This window comes from Grus americana, chromosome 20 (assembly GCF_028858705.1).
Source record: "Grus americana isolate bGruAme1 chromosome 20, bGruAme1.mat, whole genome shotgun sequence".
Taxonomy (NCBI): domain Eukaryota; kingdom Metazoa; phylum Chordata; class Aves; order Gruiformes; family Gruidae; genus Grus; species Grus americana.
The window spans coordinates 9,095,482-9,118,331 of record NC_072871.1 but is presented as its reverse complement, the minus strand read 5'-3'; the positions used below and the strand labels follow the sequence as shown (position 1 = coordinate 9,118,331).

Sequence of the window (22,850 nt, the reverse complement as noted above, 5' to 3'; positions counted from 1 at the left end):
GTTTTGATGTGTTTTCATCTACTCTTTTTTTTTTACCTTAATAGGAGTCTCCGCAAGACAGTGCTATCACCCGAGACATCAATCGAACGTTCCCTGCTCATGATTATTTTAAAGATACTGGGGGAGATGGTCAGGACTCCCTGTACAAAATATGCAAGGTAATCTTTAAATTCTTCTTGACTGGTTTTGGTAACTTGTATTGAACATCGTTAACAGATGTAACTGTTATCTGAGAAGAATGTGTATGTATTACTGTTAACCATATCATGGAGACAGACTCTGGCACTAGACTTAGCCTAGTTCTTCCTTGTAGATGTTTAGCTGGTTATAGTGCCGTTCAGATAGAAAATGTAAAGTAATAAGCCTTTCTGGATTCCTGAACACTAAGGTGTTTGGTACAGAGACTTCACGTGATTCCAGACATGTCAACCTGGATGAAGCTGGACAAATTATGTGCTATGATGGAGATGAGGGCTAATTCCATACTGATCAAGAGCAGCTCACCTTTGGCTGCAGCATGCTCCCTACTTGTCAGTATTTTCTAAGGTGTGCTAGCAAAGTTAGGGACACATGCAGGAAATCATGCTGATGTTGGGCATGTCCTTTATGTGTAATGTGTGCCATAAGCTGTTGTTGTCATATATAGTTGTCTTTAAAACTGCAGGTAACCATGTAGATCCCATAAATGTTATAAAGCCATAGGCATGCATTGAAGTGCCTTATTAAAAGGAACAAATCAGCAAAAATGGACAGCTTGTTGTTGTATTCGTTTATCTCAACTGGAATGTTTTAAGCTTCTAGCACTCTTTCGTGTTCCTTGTGTTTCTCCCTCTTCCTAATGTCCCTGTAGCACCTGTTTAGATGTAAAAGCACTCAGATAAGTGGTTTAATGGGCTGCAGCGGCCTTGGTGCATCACTGTAACCAGCCACTGCCACTATATCTCATAGTTTGATTTTCATACAGGTTATCCCTTCATTAGCATGATATCAGATGCACCCCGTGAAAATTTTATGGAGCCGTGTTCAATGCAGTGTTCTGTTTTCTTTGTGTTTGTAGCTTGAGACAGATAGGCTGTAAAGTCTTGATTCTTTTTTTAGGCCTACTCTGTCTATGATGAAGAGATTGGCTACTGCCAAGGCCAATCGTTTCTTGCTGCTGTGCTGCTACTACATGTAAGTGGTGGGGTTTTTTCCCTGTTTGCTTTAAGCTTAAGAATAAATATTGCTCCACTTGCCTAGAACAAATGTGGTAACTCCTGAACTCATAGGGTTGCAGGCCACATACCCGCTTAAATGTTGGTCAATAGTAATGTGATTTTAGGCAGAGAAGAGTACATTGTTTAAAACTTACTGTGGTATTTGTAAGGACTCTTGTCTACAGTCAGCATTCATTTCACTGTGTTTCTGTTTCAGGACCCCTTCCATTCCAAACTCTACAGGCTTGTACTCATGGGCAGTAGTAGGCATGGAGTTTGTGTATAAGACAACACTGTAAATGTTTCTGTTAAAGGGTTGCAAGGTCAGATTTAAGCTTTTTAGAAGAAGTTTCTATTGGAATCAGTCAGAAATACGGATGGTAATTGCCATACGCCTTGTGTACACAGAAGTGTATTTGTGACATTGATGGGGTGTCAGTTCATTAGGTCTCAGTGCTTTGAACAATACGCTGCCTGTGTGGGCTATTGTATTGTAGGCCTTTGTGCTTCCTGCTTTTAGAGGTTGGTGAAGGATACAATAATATTTTAATTTTTTTTTTAAAGATGCTGAATTATGCTTTTTTAAACTTTGTTGTTGTTGGTAGAAGTGATCTCATCGGGGTAATATCCTTTAATTGCTTGCGTGTTCAGAAGCTAGAGGGATTTATGGTTACTGTATATTAGAAGCAAAAGTTTTTAGATTCACTCATGTTTGGGAAATATGAGAGGATTAGAAATCTGTATAAATTATTTATAGGCTGTTCTTTTTTTAAAATAATGTGCTTTTTATCAGTATTCCTATTGCAGGCATGAGTAGTTGAAGCTGAACAGAGTTCCTAAGCCCAGTAGTATTTTGAGATTTCTTCTCCCCAGCTGCTTTTTAGTAATTGTTGCTACCGTAGAGAACTAAGTATGAAGAATTCTCCGCAGTTTTCAGTGGAAGAGGAAGTCTGGTCTTTGGTGGAGGATTTTTCATAATGTTGTAAAGTCAGTGGAGGATATAGAAAAGATTGTAAACTCCATTCTTTTGAAACAAAAGCCAAATCATTAAGGATAACAACCTTTTAGTTCTTTGTAATGTGAAAAATTTACTTGATGAGTAATTAATTCTTTATTACTACACTGAGTCAGATCAAGAATGTAGGTAGATAGATAGAACTGAACACTTTTACTGAAGCATATGTGCTTTCTTTTAGCTTTTTCATTGTCATATGTCCATTTTTTTAAATATCCATTGCATTAGACAGACTCACTGTCAAGAATCAACCAAGTGTTGTTCTAGAGTTCTTTCTTTAACAATAGCTGTTGCTTCTGGGAATAATGTGTGCATTTTAAAAGGCTAAATGTCAAATAAGTTTCTTTTTCTTTGATTCTTTTTGAAGTCGGCCTTTGGAGTGTGGCTGCTAGGGAAGATAAATATTAAAAAGAAATGTTGCAGAAAAGGAAATTAAGTTTCTGCAAGTCCTTCACTACCAGTTTAGAATGTCTCAGCAAAGTTTTCACAAACTCCATCTGCAGATTAATAATAGAATACTGGAGATGGATGTTCTGTCCTCTACAGGAACAAGTGATTCACCTGAAGTCAGACTTTACTATGGAAATATGAAAACTGAATTTTGATGTCAGGGAAAAATATCTAACCACTGACGAGCTTTGATGAGTGTTTCTTCAGTTTTTGACAGGAAAGGGATAATGAACTTTCCCAAACCAATGCTGCGTTGTGTTATGTTAGCAGTTACTGGTGTCTCTTATTCATGCCATCTAATAAATAAACATTAAATGTAATATTGTAATTTAAAAAGGTAAATAAATTGTTAAGAATAAGGTAAAGATCCTGTTTAACACCTTCTAGTAATACTGCTTATGTCTTAGTTACGTAGGTGGCGAAGTTTTTAAGGTTCTGATTTTGATATGATTTCAGACAAAGACACCAAGAAACTGCTTTGGTCTTGATGTCTGAAAGATGCGTTTTAAGTCGAGTGATTGAGAGGTGGTTTATTCCACAGAATAAGAATGAAATGCAGTTTGCAACACTAGACCTCTTTTTGTGTGTTGATATTCTTGTTTACTTTTAAACGGGATAGGGCCAGATTAAAAAGTAGTGACCATTTAGCTTATCTGTAAGAGGGAGGAGAAGGGAGGTAAGGGTAAATGGAACCAATATGAAAGATTTAAATGATAAATACACTTTCCTCTCTCACAGATGCCTGAGGAGCAAGCTTTCAGTGTTCTGGTCAAAATCATGTTTGATTATGGACTCAGGGAACTTTTCAAACAAAACTTTGAAGATTTGCACTGCAAGTTCTATCAGCTGGAGCGCCTCATGCAGGTAGGTGTGAAGGGAATGGATCACAGCGTGCAATTCAAAACTACCTATTTATCTGATCCATGAATAGTGTTTGTGACTTCTTAGTAAGGTTGAAGAGTGAGGGCTATCCATATCGGAGGTTTTTTAAGAATAGAGAGTGTTGACTCGAGAGCAGTCTGATGCGGCTGGCACCGTGCAGTATGTTTGAAGGCAGACATGCCTGCCCAGTTGGAATGGCTCCCGTATGGCCTGACGTAGCAATGCCTCCGGAGCTCGCTGCAGGCACACCACAGAGTGTCTTTGCTGTACCGGCACATCCACTGGCTGGGTTTCCTGCTGAGCTGAGAGCTTGGAGATCGGACTTACTGTGCGTGTGATCCAGTGTCCTTCTGAGCATCCACGCTGGGGCAAGCCTTTGGCATCCTTAGTCCTTTAGCCTGTCAGGCAGCTGTCTTGTCAGGCATGGCTGGATACAGAAGCCTGCCTTGCTGCACTGATCATCGCTATACCCTACTTACTTCTTTTACTTTGGGATTTCAGCTACAGTTCCAAAATAGTATAAATTAACTTTCAATATTTCTGTGGGTTTTTTTTATTATTAGGAATACATTCCTGATCTGTATAACCACTTTCTGGACATTAGCCTTGAAGCGCACATGTATGCTTCCCAGTGGTTCCTTACCCTGTTCACTGCAAAATTCCCTCTCTACATGGTCTTCCATATTATTGACTTACTCTTATGTGAGGTATGTGTTATAATTGGAGACTTGTACTTCTAGCAACTCTTGACAGTTTCTTACTATCTTGATTCATGTTCTTGTTACTCTCTGTTCTTTCAGAGCTACGCATGTGATAATTATTTTTATGTAGAAGTGTTATGTTTCTGCAATGAAAAAGAGTTCTCAGCATTTTAAAGATACAAATTAGGAGTCAATATCTATATAAAAGATTATAATCTGCTTTTTCTTGTAACACTTAAATCTATGTGAGATTCTGTACAGTGCTCATGGGATGAGAGTGAATTTACAAATATGTGGATTCCTCTGTTGTTAAATTGTATTATATGCAATCAAAACTTTTTTTTTTCCTAGAATATTATTACATGGAGGCCATTGCGTATAAAATTACCCAGCTAACTCTTATGCTGGTAATCTAACAAGCTTGGAGCTCTTTCTCCTGGAAACTTGAAGTCTCTTTGTACTTCACAGCGTATATTTAGAGAGCAAAATTCTTTACATTGAGACTTTGTATGTAATCATGTTTAGAACAGTATCTTTGCTAGTATGCTTGAAGTAGTGTAATTTGAGTCAGGGCTTATTAACATTAAGTGAACAAATCACATTTTGTACTGAAGCGTCCTTGAGTTATTTAATGATTTGCTTTTTTATTCACTGGTTAACGTTATGAATCCATTCTTCATTGGATCTGCACTTGTTACTGTGAAGTGGCCATTTGTCTGCGTTTCCTTGACTGAAGGGTTTCAGCATTCATAAATCTGGTCAATGCGTTTACCCTTTCTCTGTATCTATCTGCTGCTTGCTTTGTCCATGTGCCAATGTAATAGAAAGCAACAGATGGTATTGAGAAAATCAGTTCTACTTGTTTAGAAACATATTTTCAATTCATAAATAGTAAATGTGCTCATAGTGAAGTTTCAAGGTATTTTTAATTGTTTTAAAGTAATGGTGAAAGAATAATTTAATGGGAAAAAGACAGAATCTTGAAATAAGATGAGCAATGTGTCTTGATTATCAAAGGTCTCCCTTAAGAAGGTGTATGTTACTACTCACTATAGGAACTGTTTGTATTTGATTGAACAATATAAATAAAACACTTCTGATGAGTAGTGGCAAAATAGATGACGTGGGACTCTCTCCTAAAGTGAGTCACTTTCTTTTTCATTACACAAGCTATCCCAATTTTTTAATACCAGAACTTAATATATTGATGAACATATTGCTGCATTTGAATCCAGTGTTTTCAGAATTTGCTATATGAAAATTAAATTATCTTGAGCTGACCAACTAGTCTAGTGATTAAAAAATAAAGTACACAACTGTGTCATCATCGTTTCAGACTTCTAAGGAGATAGTAAAATGTGTGTTGAAACATTGTTTTGCTACCTTTAATGGCTATCCAGTAAAGATACTTTCCTAATTGTTTGCAAAGTCATTCTCTGGGCCTTTGATTTAATGTAGCACCTGGTTGTTACACTTGTATCCTGGTTCTCCTTTTCACAGAAACTAGACAAACAACAAAACCCACCAAATAAATTAATATTCCGGCTTGTAAATACTGACACATTAATTTATTTTGTCATTATTTTTCTCTCCAGGGAATAAGTGTTATCTTTAATGTTGCACTGGGATTATTAAAAGTGAGTATACAATGTTGCATTGTGGTTTATGCATCATCATGCACCATATAAAAAATTAAGATGCCTGTTACAAAAATATTATGCTTTTTTTTTTTTTTTTTGAAAAGCTAACAACTTCCTGTACGAGATGTGCTGTTGTCTGCATGGCCTGTACAGCACAGTGCTTTTAGGGATGGACTGGTGGGGAAATAGAAGGTTGCAGAAATAGAAACAAACATTAATTTGCAGAAGGTTAAAAAGTAGTTATGTTCTTGGAGCTTTACAAAACTGTTGTTGCTTTATTGTCTGGGACTTCAGTAATCATACAAAATCTGCTTTACAGTTACTGTTTTTTCTTTCCTTGTCTCTAGACTACCAAGGATGATTTATTACTGACTGACTTTGAAGGGGCTTTAAAATTCTTCCGCGTACAGCTACCCAAGAGATACCGTTCAGAAGAAAATGCAAAAAAGCTGATGGAATTAGCATGTAATATGAAGGTAAAGATGTGGTGATAGTAACTGCAAGCGTATCTTTAATGGGTACAACTTCTGTCTCTGTATGTAGCTTTGCAACTCGCTTGTCCAAATGCAAATATATTGCAGAAGCTTTACAGTGAAACACAGTAAAGCCCCAAGTTTCTCGGAGCGATATGGGCCTTCCTGGAGAACTCAAAACCAGAGTGGCTTTCAGAAAGCAATATTCAGTGCTACTAAAAATCAGACTACTTAAAAAAAAATCCCCAAACAAACATTAAATGACTAATGGCACTAATACAAAATAATTGCAGACATCTCTGCAGTTCTTTGCTGAAATCTTTCTCCAGTAGTAGCTGCAAACAGGGTAGCATCTTTCATGGAGAGGTAGTGGGGAAGTTTCATGTAAAACAGTAAATAATGCAGAAACAGAATGTAATCTTTCAGACAGAAAATGGCTATTTTTAATTGTGGGTGCATGTGATGTTTATGTACTGCAACAGAGAGCTCATTAAACAATGCATTGATAGATTTACAGATCTTCTAGGGACGTGAAGGAATATGATTTAACATTTAAAATTTCTTACAAGTCAAGCTAGGGTAATGACCTTGAGGTTGATGTATTCCCTGTGTGAGGTTTTGATTTGTCATTTTTTTATGGTGGGGGATGTATACTGCTTTTTTAAAAAGCATTTTAAGTTAGTTTCCCATTCAGGACTGTTTCATTTGGACTCTAGGTAGCTGACAATAACAGGTTAATCTCTTATGATCTTGTAGGCTAAAGAGGGTCTGCTTTATGTGAAATTAAACAAAGTGCTGCCTGAGTTGTATGTTGTCTAGAGCTGCTACAGGTAGCTGAAGTTTTTTAATAGTGCAAAAACCGCATCATTTTTAATGAGCAGCCCATGTAGGAGGTTTACAGTATCGGCTTCCTTCTTGGGTTTTCATTTGGCTACTGGAAACAAGTGCTAAGATGCTCTGTAAAATGCTGTAAAACTGTCAGACACTGTACGGTGTTTTGTGTGCAGATGTTTCTGAACGTGAATCTTTTGTAAGTACCTACCGCTTTCTGCGAGGGTGTTTGGAGGCTGGCAAGCTCATCTAGACTGTCTTTTAATGTGGTCTGTGACTTCTCCCACAGATCATTGATGAACTGTTCCTACAGTCAGTGTTTAGGAAGTACTGATGATAATTAGACTTCTGACTTACATAACAGAAACCACGTATCACTGTAAAATGTCATCTCTGGTACTTATACGAGCCTTTTTTTGAACTGAATAGAAATATAGGAACCAGAGTTCAATGTCTGCTGTAGACTGGAGAGATACTGACCCATAACTTAATTAATCTCAGTAATTTATTTTCTTAATGGAATTTATTCAAAGAGCTCTGTGAGCTCTCCTATATGTTTGAACTACTGAGGTAAACAGTGGAGGGGTTTTTTGCTTGATTGTGGGTTGTTTTGGTTTTGTTTTGTTGGGTTTTTTTAGATTTCAATTGCCCACTAAGCCCTGTTTCTTAAATATAAATATATGAAATAGAAGTTCTAGCCTTGGACATTAAGACTTCAGTTATATATAGCAAATATTGCATTACCTCACAACTGAAAGTCAATTGCTTTTCTAATTGGTAAATATTGTAACTAAAGCTTTATAGGGGCATGTCGGACTAAGCCCTTAAAATGAAATTACCCAAAAAAAAGTTACACTTAGGAAGTTATTGTTTCCTCTTTATAGATGTAACGATTGAGTTCTAAAATGGAACTTATTTTGTGTATTTTAAGGAAGCTGTGATTCTTTCTTTATCATTTCTTGTAGATTAATTTTTCATCAAATACACTGGGATGGTTCCATGTATTCTTTTTCCTTAAATTTCACTGGAGGAATTCTTTGTAGCATCAGTGCATAAGTACACAACTTCCCTATGATGTTAACATTGAAGGCATCTTGTACTCCTGGTGTAGTAGCAGTACACACAGCAGTAGTCTGCATAGAGTTCAAGCATGTCTTACATGAAACTAGTGTAGAAATTACGGAATGATCAAGAATAAAGTAAGCTATTTTAGCTCTCCAATCATTTAACATTAGTCGCAGTTTAGATGTTGCATGTGCGTCTGGTTAAGATCATGTGTAATGAGCGCGTATGACTTTCATGTTTCCGAATAACAACTTGTTCCTCTTCCCACTCTGCCAAAATTCCCTGTGTTCCCAGTGCTGTTGTCCACTGCTTCCTTGAGTGCTGTGTGGTTTTGAGGGGATTAAATGGAAGGTTATGGAGGAAGTACAGACTGCACGACGGGGCTCTGCACAGATACTGAACGCTTGTGTCACATCCATGTGTGGTGCCCCTGATGGGGGGGCTGCACATAATTGCTTTCTTTGACCTAAAATATAAGTCCTTTGCTGTCAGTAGAAATCTCCAGCTCTGTATCTGGAAGTGTTTTTGAGCAGAAAAGGGCCTGATGTCAAAATAAATAATTTATAGGAAGGGAGAAGTAGCCTGACTAAGGCATTGTGATTACAGCAGCATTCTGCTGGAAAGGAGGTCAGTAAATGATCAGTTTGAAACAACGCTGGATTCTTAAAGTCACTCCTTAATGTTGCGGTCAAATGTTACCAGAGTTACTACTGTCTCCTGTGCCCCTGAAAATCTGCAGTGGGACTTCAGTGTTTGTTTCTGCCTTCTCTCACCGTGCACACCCAACGGCCTTGCTGACTTCCCCAGGGCATGATTCCCTCCAATGTCCAGAATCAGTGACAACAGCAAATCTTCTCAGGATCACCTTGTTGTTGGTATCTAGAGGCAAAACTGGTTTAATGCATTTGGAAAAGGAGAAGATGAAAGTACAATGGTGCGCCTGCCTTCCTTTCCTCTCATGTGGCTGGATGCCTCACTTCTCAAGATCTAACCTTTGCATAGCTTGAGATTTGGTGTATGAAACCCAATAATTTGGGCAGTGTTTCAGCAGGGGCAGAGCTGTGAAATAATCAACTGAAGTTACTGACTTCATTGTCAGTAAAGGGTTAATGCTCTGTGTGTTTGTCTGGAGTGCTGAGTAAGAATAACTTCTGCAGTTGTGATGTGCCTGGACTGACTCCAGATAAATGGGCTGGCATCTCCAAAAAAAATGTCAGCTCAAGTACGGCAAAATGTTTCTGTGCAGCTCTCACTAGAGGGAGCCTAGCTACCAGTTTTCTACAGTTCTTTTCAAGTAAGGTGGTTAATGATAAAACCAAAGATAAGAGAAACCAAACATGTTTTCCATTCTGCCTGTCATTTATGCATGTAATGTTTGTTTAACATCTTTCTCAGACAAGGCTTTTTTAAGGAAGAAAACATATCCATAGCTTTTCAATTTATTTGATTTACTGAAATAATAATAAAGTTTAAGCAGCAACTTTTAATACTAGAGATTTAATTTAGATGCATACTAACTTGCATGTGAAATGCTCACAGTGGTCTTGGCATGGTCTGTGTTGCTAACCCATTGTAGGATATGGCACAAGTGATGCAAGGAAAGATGTTGGTCAGGATCTGTTACAGGTTCTCTTGTGTTCTCTGTCCCTGTAGGACTTGAACTCTCTGCACAAAATACTGAATTCAACACCACCTTTCTCTCCCTTCTCACAGAAGGGGAAACTGGGACCCTGAGAGAGTCACTTTCCTATGTTGTGTGTCTGTCAGAGCTGAGGACAGAATTCCAGCCTCCTGAATCCCAGAGCGTTAGGGGACACAGCATGCTTCTGAGTTGTCGCTGCTTGCCAAGATGCCTAGGCAACTCTGGGCTGTTTTCTACTGAGCTTGAATGACACTAGCAGAAATGTCAGCTGAGCCTGCACTTGCCCTTTCAGCATTTGCAGTCTCATGTAAAATAAACCAAACACTTCTGCATGATGATAAATATTACAGCTGAAAAAGCAGCTGAAGAAACCTCAGCATCATGCTAGTTCAAAAATTAAACACATCTTGTGGTTTTTGAGGCAATCTGTTATGCTAAGCCACTGTAGTAGTTGGAGCATCGAATAGCTGCGCAGCACCAAGGAAAACTCAGGTAGGATGCTCCTGTGGATGCCTTTCAAAACCTTCTCTATGTTCCACAAAAGGATAAGAGGAAGGGATGCTTCTGTGATTATACTGAGTGGAATAGAATTTTTGACCATGTCTAAGGGTTTGATACTCAAAATTGAGTGAAGACATTAGCTGTGTTTTGTAGAAGGCAGGAGTTGCCTAAAGCTTATACCATAACCCCTTTTGAATTGTCTCTTTTATTGATGTTCTGGGCAGGAACTAATGGACTGCTTTAATTTAGATTAGCCAGAAGAAGCTGAAGAAATATGAAAAGGAATATCATACCATGAGAGAGCAGCAAGCTCAACAGGAGGACCCTATAGAAAGATTTGAGGTAACGCTTACCTGCTCCAATCTGATTTAACACACAGGACCTGCAGGAAGTTCCTACTTTGACTCCTTTTTCTTTGAGCTGTTTTCTTTGTTTTGTCACCAATTTGGATGCAACAGGGAATCGGCTATATGAACATCAAGTGAATCTCTCTATGTTGGCAATGTTAATCAGGTTGGGGTGATTGTGAAATGGTGTTTTCACCATGAAAACAGGAACAGTATCAATTTATATTTGCTCTTATACAACTGTTTCACTAGAGCCTATCTCTAGCACTTGTGTAACATGTTAATTGCACCAAAAGCCATGAACAGAAAGAAAATGCCTAATTGCTTATAACTCTGCCTTCCACTGATTACAATCCTGCCTTCACTCCTCTCCCTAATTTCAAATGATGTATGTTACGGTAAGTATATAATTTTATAAATACTTTATTTATCAAATAAATATAATATAGGAATGAATTTTATATGTGAAATTATGTATGTGTATATGTAACACGTTAACACAGACACACATACATACATAATTTTATATATTTTAAGCTGAAGAGTTTTATGTAAACTTTCTTTACTACCTGTCTGTGTGCTGGGAGTTGTAACAGGAGAAAATAGAGTGGTTTTCCCAGGATCCTTCTCTCTCGCCTATTTCCAGCATGAAAATTGTATTTTGAGCCAAGAAAATCGGTACTTGTAGTAACCTCCTGGCAAGGTATTAATGGCAGAATGACACCTCTACTATTGCATTCTTCAAAATCACTTCTGTAGCTCAACAAGTAATAGCTGAGCAGAGTTATTTACATGTGGTTTCTTCTCAAGACTAATATTGTATTTATTTTTTTCTTTACAATACGGCTAGCTAGTTTTGTCCTTGTTGACTTTCATGCAGGTAGAGTTGTCTTTGTATACTTAAGATGTAAGGTAGGCGTTTGTGCTCAGGCACAGTAAGCGTTGTGTTTTACAGACAAACACCTGGGAAGACCCTTTTCTTCATTTCTTTTGTTTTGTTTCCCACAGCGTGAAAACCGGCGCCTACAGGAAGCAAACATGAGGCTTGAGCAAGAAAATGATGATCTTGCACATGAGCTGGTGACTAGCAAGATTGCTCTGCGAAAAGATTTAGACAATGTAAGACGTCTTTATGCTGTCTAGTAGAGACAAGGTACTAGGGCTAATTCCTCATTGCTCCTCTTATTGGAGAGGAGATACCTAGACTATTTTTTATTCGGGTGGGATAGGATTCTTTCCTCCATGTCCTTATTGCAGACTGATGATATATAGGCCTGTGTCAGAGGTCCATGGGAAACAGGACTGGTGACTGAAATACTAATTACTGAAAAGCATTCAGAGTAATTGGAGGGAGAGGAGAGGTTCTGAGTCTGTACTTGGGTAGTTGCTTTCTTCTCTAGGTAAATGAAAAGAAAGTCTAGCAGGAGCTAAGTCAAGTCCTTGTATTGTCAGAGCGATAATAACATGGATGCTGTATTCTGTTTTCCTTCAACTGGTGTTCTTATGAATAAGATTTCACAGCAGACAGGCTTTTGCAAATTGCCTAATAAACTTGAAAGTCTGAGTCTCTCGGGTTCTCGGTTGAATCAGATTCTCAGGTACCTTAGGCAACTCTGAAAATGTTATTGTGGTTTCTATTTGGCTTGTTGAAGTCTGCCCATGTGAACTCATCATCCTGGGGTTGTTTCCCATATCAGTAGAGCTCTCGGGAGGAAACTTAAGGTTTGCTTTGTGTTGTAGAATTTTTGGTTTTTTTTAAGCTTGCTGTCCCATTCCCTGCTTTACATACTTATGTTTGGGAGATTTTATTAGGATATGCTTTTTTTTACAGGGCATGCAGAGACAGAAAGGTACTGGTGTTTGTAATGCTCATGGTAGGCTAGAATGCATTTAGTCTGTCTGAGTGGGGAGATGAGGGGAAGAGTTCAAGTGCTCGTGTTTTGCCATTCTTGTTCTGTACCAAGATGAGTGCATTTCTGAAATCTCAAAGGAAAATGACTTTTGAAAACTGTAGAGTTCAGGAGTTGACAGGATTTAAAATGTTTCAGCTTATCTACTTCAGAGAATTTAAGATTTCCCACAGTGTCCTGGAAACTTGCTGTTGGAAAAAATATTCATAGTAAATGTTGATGCTAATGAGTGAATGTTGCTCTTAATGAGGTTTGGTTTATGACTTTCACGTTTATTACATCTACTACTCTTTAGTATTAAAATCGGTGAATCATAGCAGCATGTTCTAGAAGCAGGGTTTTCACAAAGCTTTGGTATGCTCACTTCTTGTTACCTATGCTTTTTCACTTCATTAAAGATAGCTCATAGAAGGCTTTGCAGACTGCCCAGCGGTTGCACTCAGAGGGTGGACTCCAGCAAAAAATGTACTGAACAAGCTTTTTGTATCAGCTATTAACTGTTGTTTGTGGCTGCTTGAGCCTGTATGAGACACAGTTATGCTTTTACATTGATTCGTTTAAATGGAGAGCTGAGAGGAACACAATTAAGCAAAATCTTTAAGATACCTCATTGGATATATAATAGCCATGCTTTTAAAGATGGCAAATGATGTGGCAGCATTTGGGTTATATCCCAGAGGGAGATAGGTAGATTTGATCCTACTTTAGGACCCTGATTAATTCTTCTAATTGGATCCTGAAATGCTAAGTTTCATTCTACTAGCTAGATGTCCTGAAAGAAAAGTACCAAAGGACATTTTTTAACCCACCTTTTCTAATACCTTCATGGCATGTCTGAAATCTTGCAGCCTAAAAGATCAAAGCAAAGCATTTGGAGATACAAGAATTTCCCTAATATCCTTTGCACTAAGACCAGAAAACAGGCTTCATTTTTCTACTGTTGTTGGACTCCCACATCCCAGTTTTCTTTAACTTTAAAACAGCTCAAAACCCATGTATAATGAAAAGATGTTCTCTTTGCCTTTGCCATCTGTTTTAAAGGATCAGCAGGACTTTAAGGGACTAAAATTCATTTTTTGATTTTCTTCCTTTGAAGGGAATTGGTACAGCTGCTTTCTGAAGATTTTATATATCAGTTGAGTTATTGATCTATTTTTATGTAGAATTCATACACCTATTGGGAAGTAACTGCATTGCTGCGTATAAGCCAGGAAAAGGTGTCTTAACTTTGCAGAGAGAGTTTTCAGTGGTTTATAAAGAGCCTGAGATTTTTCAACAATACGTCTTTATTCTGAAAAAAATGCAGCAAAAAAGGATTGCATGGTTTCTGGTGGGACATGTCTTTTCTTTAAGGAGGAGAGAGGGATCTGACTCTTGTGTTTACTTTAGCAGTTAAGTTTTTTCATGCAGTATTTTCTGGGTGACTTAATAAAGATGGTATCACATCCATCGGTTGATGTCATAGAGTTCTAGAGGCATTTTTCATTAATTCTGTTTTCATTGCAAGGTTGAATGTTTGCAAATTGAACTTAGGTCTGAGATGGTTATAGTCTTTTGTCAATCTTGCACATCCTGAGCTGTTCTGTGCTTTTTGTTGTCTTCAAAATGTGTTGGTCAACTTCCAGTCTGGATGAGAAAACAAAATTTATTTCTGTTACTGGATTTCTTTGGAGCAATCCCTGCTCCAGTTTTGCTAAAACTAATCACTGAATTCAAGGAGTTTTAGAGTGATGGAGCGTAGCGGTATACTTTGTTACTTTTGATTTGTTGCTGCTTTGCCATTGCAGATGGCAATTTTTAGAAAAATAATTTTCAGAATAAAGTTTTACTGTTACTGATAACAATGAACAGACCCTTATTAATGAGAATGAAAAGACTGCTATCTTGGCTGCATCCTACTGGAGCCCATGGCTGCCCAGCAGCATTGGCACAGTGAGAAAGCCTCTTCAGTGCTGTGCTCCACTCCCTGTGTTTCAGGCAGAGGAAAAGGCAGATGCTCTGAATAAGGAACTGCTAATGACCAAACAGAAGTTGATTGATGCAGAAGAAGAAAAGAGGCGCCTAGAAGAAGAATCAGCTCAGGTTAGGGGTGTTTTTGTTGTTTTCACATTTCTGTCTGTGCAGTACAGAAATAATAAAATAAAAAAGTGACAGGTGTGGGAAGGGCTTAACGTTTGAAGTCATGTTAGTCCTTCTCCTGTAAAGGATGTCAGCAAAGCAGAATTCTTCGCTTTCCTGCCAGGTGCTTCATAGGGTAGTGAATTTTTAACTTGAAATCATGAAGGCACAGATTGTGCCAGAGATTGCTGCCCAGAGAGCCAGTATAGGACTTCAGATGTCAGCATTTTTTTTTTTTTTAATACTTTCTTCTCTTAGCTAGTCAATTTTTCTAACAATGATGGCCACCAAAGGTCAGCTCTTCCTTGTCTGCATGGAGCTGAGCTAGACCATTGCTCTCCCTGCTCTAGAGTATAGCAATGAGGTTCAGGAGAAGGAGGAAATACCACCTGTTTGTTTTTTTTTTTTCCAGACTGTATGAATATCTAAACCCTTTATTTTTTTTTTTTTCTGCAGCTGAAGGAAATGTGTCGTAGGGAACTAGATAAGGCAGAGTCAGAGATCAAAAAGAACAGCTCTATTATTGGTGACTACAAACAGGTAAGTGCAACTTAATGATGATGTGGTTTGCTATCAAATTGCAAGACTTTCTCAGGTGTTTTAGGAGATTTCTGGAAATAAGTGTAATCTGTGCCATGCAATTCAGGAGACATTTTAGCTATTTTAAATGGGAAGCTTGTGGTCAGTCTTGCATTTTCTTTTGCTGAGATCCTGATGCTTGGTGGTCAGTTTTGTTTGCCCCGATGTAGGTATTTGTAGGTCATCAGTCACCACAGCCTCGGTTAGAGCCTAATGTTGTTCAAATGGGCTCATACAATGTCAAAGGTTCACCACATTCCAAAAAAATGTTCTCTCCTAGCTTCCCTTCTTCAGTCAAATGGCAACTGCCCTTAAGAAATAGAAAAGATGCCTTTTTCCTTTCAAAGATTTTGCTTTGGAATTCAAGCTCCTGATCATAAGGTATCAAGGGAACAAATTCATGTATCTCTTTAGTGGGCCCATAACCTTCAAAACATTCATAAGTCTGCATCACACAGGTCTTGAGGAATGAACTGGGTTTTTTACTACTCTGATTGTCTCGCCTGGTTGTCTTATCCTACAGGCAACAAAAAGAGCCATGCTATTCCTAACCATTTCTGGCTCCTTTAGCAAGGCCAAACTGCTAGTAACTTACGTTGAAACTGCACCTTTTCCTATGGGCATAGAAGAATATGGAGAGAATGAGAATATGTACAACTTAATGAGAATATGAGACAAGTTAATGCAGTATCCTAATTCTTCTGGCTTTCTAAGAGCCCTCAGACTCTGTAGCATTTATTGGTGCTTTAGCATTCATTTGGGAGGAAATTTACATTTATAAATGGTCTGGTAACATAATTTTGCTTGTCAGATTTGTTCCCAGCTGAGTGAGCGACTGGAAAAGCAACAGACAGCAAATAAAGCTGAAATTGAGAAAATACGGGTAAGAGACCAGATAGATCCACAGTCTACAATGTTTAAATCTCATAGCAAAATCATAACAGCAAGCACATAATTTATTTTATTACTAAAGTGGTGGTTGAGAGTTCCTTAGTCACTTACAGTTTTGGAAAGAAGATCTTTCTTTGCAAAAGAAAGGGGAAGATCTTGGAGAAGAGATGAGTAACTGTCAGCTCTCTCTTGTGCTATATTGGTTACATACTAATGTTGATGCTGGGCAATAACAACTGTTAAGTTTTTGAGGGGTCTTTTTTTCTTTTCTGGAGGAAATTTCTCTATCTTTTACCATAAAGTAACATGCGGTCAGTACAGAGCCCATTATTGTGGCAACACAGTGTTACCAAAAACTCAGCAGTGTTTCCAGAGCCCATAAATCTGGGGGTGGCAGGAGTTCCTGCTTGGCTGTGCTTCCCCAAAAGTCCCTGAGTTTGCAAGTCATTAGTGGTCCCTCTCATGTTGTGCTGCTCTTCCAGAGCAGAGGCAGGAATAGGTTTTGATCATATCACCAGCACTTCAATGCAAGCATTCACAATCAGGTATTTACTTTAGCAAAAAGTGGATGACTGTGAACATTGCCGGGAGTTCTTCAATAAAGAAGGCCGTGTGAAGGTTGCTAGTTCTGCCAAGGATGGTTCAGATGAGGACACAGATGAGGAGAAGGAAACGCTGAAAAACCAGCTGAGGGAAATGGAGCTTGAGCTGGCCCAGACCAAGTTGCAGCTTGTGGAGGCGGAATGTAAAATACAGGTAATGCTTTGGAGGTTCATTTTGTAGTCTGTATGGTATGTCTGCATTCCTAGAAAAAATGTGTGTGTTGTAGAGGGATTGGAACAGATCCTGTTGGTTGAAACTGTAACCTGCTATTTCCTGCATGGGTTATTTAACCAAACATTGGGTCTGAAACTTAGTGTATGCAGACAAAATAATTGAAATTGCATGAACTGTATTTACCAGCTACTACAACCTCCAGACATCTGCCTGGCTGCAGTGCAGTACTTACTGACTGATCTGCAACTTCTTGGAAGAAATCCAAGCTCTTACAAAGTACTGAATCATGCATTCCTTTATCTCACAATCAGTGTTCAATGAAGAAGTAACATGTGACAAATGTTAGACATGTTTCTTAAAACATGATTGGAAAGCACTCCAGGTGGTTGAGGTATTTGCATAAAATATGACATTGTTCTTCTAGCCTAAAACTGGTATGTCAGTTCACAGAAACATAAAAATTAGTCTGTAGAAAGTCCACTTCCTGTGGGAATAGCCCCTTCTCAGATGGGAAAGAATTAAAGGGTTTGGATGTACTAAAGAAAGCTGAATGTTTCACTAAGGGCAATGACACAAGTCTTGTTTTGGTTTTCAAAGTTGTTTTTTTTTCTTCATCAGCTTGTGCTACTTTTAATTTATCTAAGACTTGTTTAACTTCTAAAGTGGCCAAGAGATTGTAGATGTCCTAGAGCCTTCTAAGTTAGTCATATAACCTTGTGCTGTGAATACGTAACAAGTTAATGAAATTACTCTTCCATTCGCAGGATTTGGAGCACCATTTGGGTCTGGCATTGAATGAAGTACAAGCTGCAAAGAAAACATGGTTCAACAGAACAATAAGCTCTATAAAAACAGTGACTGGAGTCCAAGGAAAAGAGACTTGTTGAAAAGCAGTTCTGTCAAATACACCTTCTTAACACCACACCTTTTGTTGCCTTCCTTGGCCAGATGTTTAATTCTGTGACATGAGAGGACCAGAATGTAAATAAAATAGAAACACAGCATGTCAGGATTTCAATAGGTCAGTGATAAAGAGGATGGAAACACAAGAAAGGGTTTATTGCTAGACATGGGATCTTCATACTACTGATATTTAACAGGTGATGTAGCTAGATTGAAGCTCTTCAGAGAAACACTCCATTCTGCGGTCTGGCTGGAGGCTTTTCACAGACTAGGTACGAGAACTTACCAAACCCTAATTGTTAAGTTTACATATGATAGGTTTTTTTACAGTTATAACCTTTTTTAATATTTTATTTGAAAGGAAAAGTGTCACTAACAAAGTAAAAAAGAGGAAAAAAAAAAGAAAAAAAAAGGAAAAATGAAAAAACAACAAAAAAGACAACTTTAGCAAGAACTACATCAGTGCCAGAAAGCAGTCCCCAGAGGTAGGATATGGAGAGTAGGAGGTGACATGTTTTGCTTTATGAATGGGGATGATTTCAGCATTCCTGTCGAGCAACCCCACTTTGTTTTAGTAGATGCAGCATCCATCTCTCTGTGTTTGGCATTTCTTTCTGTTACTAATCAATTCTATGCAACTCTGGGCTTTTTTTGGCATGGGCTGCCAAACAAATTCACAACCTGAGGCTGGGAGACTTGTCTAAGTGCTAGACAAGAATAATCAGAATTCTTGGCAAATTTCCGTTTCACTTCTGTGTCATATTGTTTGATCCACATATCAACAGCGTTAAAATCCCCAACACCAGGACTGCTAATACATACTAATTATGTGGATGGTCTGACATTTAATTGAGTCTTTTTGTCTGATTTTTGTCAGGTTTTTTGTTTTTTGTTTTGTTTGTTTGTTTTTACCCGGCTGTAGCAGGCCTTCTGTGAAGCTCTGAGAAAGCTTCCAGGATTTAGTTTTGCACATAGGTATGAATGGGACAAAGAAACAATAAACTGAGATATATATGAGGCAAAAATCACTGCGTGAGTGTAGCTGCGAGCATCTATAGCTATCCGACTGGCTTCCCTGGTAACACGTTCAGAGATTGTGTAGGTCATTTTTCACGCTCAATGCAGTTGCACTAATAGGTGCTAAACATGCTTGGATTTCTTATTCGTTGGATTGTCTTGAGTTCTCACCAGAAAGCTGTAGAATGGAGTTTTGCACCTTGTAATTTTTTTAATTTATACTGGTTTGTGTTATGCTGAAGTATCTATTGCATCAGTGGATAAATTTTGTGTGCAGTGTGAGTATAAGCTGGTAACAATAAGAGGCACTGGTTTGTATATAAAGATATTTGGTTTATTTTGTATTTCTACCTTTTTCTTGTTTACTGTACTAATGCTAGCTAATGTACTCTGTAACTACGGAATAGAACATGCTATGTCCAAGCTTTTTTCCTTAACTGCGTACATTATCTCTATTGTTTAATACCAAAAAAAATATATATACTGTAACTCCATCAATATTAGATGCGTGGACATTGTGGTAGCATAGTTGCAGTGTGTATACTTTATGAATTGAAATATAAACTAGTAAAATTGTATAACTATTTTGTTGTTTCATTTCATTTTAACATGAAATTAATTAAATATTTTGCAATATAAAACTAATTCTCTTCTTAAAGTAGAAGCAGTAGCATCTGCAAGCTTCTCTAAGACTGAAGCTACAGTCATGCCGCAAAGGGCTTTGCTAAAAAAGACTGCATATTCCAAGTGTTGCCAACACTGCTTTCTATAATAAAATCTAGGGTTTGCTCTGAAAAAAGAAACTGCAAAAATGACCTTGTGCAGCTTGAGGCTTGTGACTCAGTATTTCTCAAACATGTCCAATTTAGAACATTTTTTTTTTCCACGGCCCTCCAAATTCTGCTTGGATCTGCAAAATAAATGTAGGCTAGCTCTGCTTATCATCATCAGTAACAAATTCTATGGGGTCAAGTGTCGTTCACGTCATCTTCACTAGGATTTTCTAGTCATAGCTGAACGTAGGGTTTAGTTGTGCGTCTGGATGACTGTACTAATTGGGTCACAGTGCAGCGCATGCTCCCCTAGCCTTGTGTGTTCTGCAGAGATAACAAGGAGTAAAAATGTATTTTTGTCACCAAAATGACTAAAGGTGACTCCGAAAGCAGCCCTGCTCTAGGAGGCTGTTATCACGCTGTCACTTTTCTAGCCATACTTCTGCTTTAAGAGAATGGCATTATAAGGTTGTGCATAGTCCTTGCTGCTTTGTCTTTTACAGAGGTGCATCTCTTGGTAACTTCTGCAATTTCTCAATAATTACAACTTTTGGAGAAAGTTTGAAGGTAAATATGGGATGGGGGAGCAGAGGGGAAGAAGGAACAGCTCAAGCCCAAGGTACTTCGTCCGCTTATCTTCCCAAAGGGACTGGGAAATAGCGTAGCTTCCTCTTTCCTCCAAAAAATGACATACTTGAAGGGAGGAGGGGAAAAGTTGCTTTATTGTTCAGATCTCTTTCACTCTCTAAGTAAACATTACCTCAAAATTGCATGCAGCATATAGTCCTCATTTTAGTTTGGACCTGTAACATGCATAATGAGAAACTAATTTCTTCACAGTGTTTTATAAGAAACATTTTATAGCCAGTTTCCAGTCATGGGATTATTTTAGATATCTACCTGAAGGATTTTGATGCTTGAAAATAACTATTACCAATGTATTTCACATCTGACTCAATCTAAAATATCCACATCTAATTAAGGAAAATGGATCCTATGCTGAGATGCACATGTTTAAAGTGCAACTACATGTGAAAGACAAGGAAGCAGATAATTTTTAAGAAAGATGTATTTGCAGATATTCAAGACTATGAATACGTGAGGTAAAAAAAAAAAAAGAAAACAAAACATTGAGTCAGAGCTGCTATAAGCACGAGTATTTTACACACCTGTAAGCGAAAAGGATTTGAGTGTATTTGGTAGCATTTTTGGCATTAAGACAGTTAGTTATTTGCTAGTAGTCAGTCACCTTTCTGATCATATATGCCTCTCGACTGGTTTTGTGCACTGAACTCGAGACAAGTACCACTCTGCTGATGCTGGGGTTTGTCTCGTGTGCTCCGGGCTCCAACTTGCTAATGCTTTGCACGTTTGTGCCGCATCACTAAGCTCCTATGGCATCGTAGCATGCTAGCTCTAGTGTTACGATCTCATTTTTGTTGCAGAACTTCTTGGCTGCTCAGGGTCTGCAGCTGGAAGTGGATATTCAAGATCTATCAGAAAGTTTTACCTTTAAGCATGACTGGTAAGCCTTCTTGAAATTTATATAACCACCTCCCTGACTTTTTTTAGCTGCCCTTCTTAGCCATGGCAGTGATATAAAGTTCCTGTTATCAAGAGGAGGATTTCACTCCATCTGTTCAACAGCTTGGCTTGCATTCATCCAGCCTAACTTTAGACACTTCACAGAGGTGCCTAACGTAAGAGCTTAATCCGGCGAGGTTTTTCAGCCCTCGGCAGGAGAGGGGCCGGCGCCACGGGGCCCGTGGCTTGTTCTGGCTGTGGGGCCGGTACCCTGACTGAACAAGGAAGGTAGTGCGAGCCAACTAACTAAACTGAAGGTCCTTCTTGAATAAAAAAATAATGAAAATGTGGCATCTGTGTGCACAGTGACAATTGCTTTCTATTTTAAATTTTCCTCTTTTTTCCCCACTGTTTTTTTTATTATGCAGCATTATTCCTTCTGTATTACCAAAGGCAATCAAGGACTCTGCATACAAAAACCTTCAAAATTTTGCTAGAATTTACTGCTGCATGTCTGTAATGAGTTTGAGGAATGAGGATTTGATTTTGCTGCACTTTCTGCATGCTGATGAAATGGGACAATATGTAATCCTGTACTGAAGGCTTTTTCTTAGGATAATCTGGCCACACAGCTGCGGTCCAGTTACAGGAATGGCAGGAAAGCACAGACTGTGTGAAAAGCATAGTTGCCCTGTTAAGAGACCCTATTTGTTGCCTGACGTGGGTGTAACATTGGAAGGCAAGTGTTTTCCAAGACGAGATGAGTGGAACTGAGCTGACTTTGAAGTTTAACATGTGGATGATTGTCTGAGATTGATTTAGTTGAGGAGAGGCAGTGGGGAGCACCCCGAATTTTTCAGGCCCCTCCTTGTAGAGCTGCAGAGAGGAAAACTCTGTTGAGTGCAGCTCCCCGCCCCAGGGAAGTCGGGCCATGGCGGCCACTGCCTCAGTGGTGCTCGTGGCTCCCTCCTCCATCCTGAAGAGTGGGGGGCAGAGCCCGCTGGTCCCAGAGTAATCTCTGATAGGCTGGCACTCTGATTGGCAGCAGGAGCAGCCCTTGAGAGACGACGGCTTGTGGGGCTGGCGTTAGATGTCACCCATGGTGGCCTGTCTGTGGCGCCATTTTGTTTGCTGGAAGCTTTGTGGTAGGCGAGGCACCATGCCATGGTGGTGCGTGCTGCGCCGAAGGAAAGGGGCTCTGGAGCAGGGTGGTGGTGAGAGGAATGGCTGGGTCTGCCCAGGTGGGAAGGAAGGGTTGAGCGCGGGCACACCAGAGCAGCCTGCCCAGAGCTGCTGAGCGACCTCCGATCCTGAGGGCTTGAGGGCAGCAGAGGCCTTTTAGCATGGTGGTTCCCTCGTTCCCCACATGGTGCCTGTGGGGGATCCCCTCAGTGGGCTGCTCTCCTTCAGCTCTCCCGACATCTGCAGCGCCATGTGCTGGTGTCTGGAGGGCAGTAGGGCAGGGGAAGGTGGCAGAGGTTTAGAAGAAAATGTTAATTGCTGGACATTGATAATGCTTTGTGGGAAACCTGTGCTGAACTTGGTAGCGCATTAATGGTCTTTGTAGAGAAGATGTAAAATTTTCTCTTAATTTGCATGGGATTTAAATTGCCTT

At 39.0% G+C, this 22,850-nt stretch overlaps 1 protein-coding gene across 10 annotated transcripts in view; it reads left to right on the top strand.

Annotated features, from left to right (window-relative positions):
* The window catches only part of RABGAP1 (RAB GTPase activating protein 1), a 72,453-nt gene extending 52,939 nt beyond the window's left edge, over positions 1–19,514 (top strand). For 8 of the 10 annotated variants that reach the window (XM_054848902.1, XM_054848906.1, XM_054848909.1 and 5 more), the window contains 13 exons: positions 45–158; positions 1,099–1,173; positions 3,400–3,525; positions 4,107–4,250; positions 5,840–5,881; positions 6,232–6,360; positions 10,646–10,738; positions 11,752–11,862; positions 14,631–14,735; positions 15,228–15,311; positions 16,162–16,233; positions 16,800–16,997; positions 17,783–19,514. In XM_054848902.1, coding sequence (XP_054704877.1) covers positions 45–158; positions 1,099–1,173; positions 3,400–3,525; positions 4,107–4,250; positions 5,840–5,881; positions 6,232–6,360; positions 10,646–10,738; positions 11,752–11,862; positions 14,631–14,735; positions 15,228–15,311; positions 16,162–16,233; positions 16,800–16,997; positions 17,783–17,905 — 1,416 coding nt within the window. In that variant the 3' untranslated portion in view covers positions 17,906–19,514. The remainder of the gene's footprint in view (positions 1–44; positions 159–1,098; positions 1,174–3,399; positions 3,526–4,106; positions 4,251–5,839; positions 5,882–6,231; positions 6,361–10,645; positions 10,739–11,751; positions 11,863–14,630; positions 14,736–15,227; positions 15,312–16,161; positions 16,234–16,799; positions 16,998–17,782) is intronic. The other 2 variants (XM_054848905.1, XM_054848904.1) reach the window with 2 other exon arrangements.
* The last annotated feature ends 3,336 nt before the right edge of the window (positions 19,515–22,850 follow it).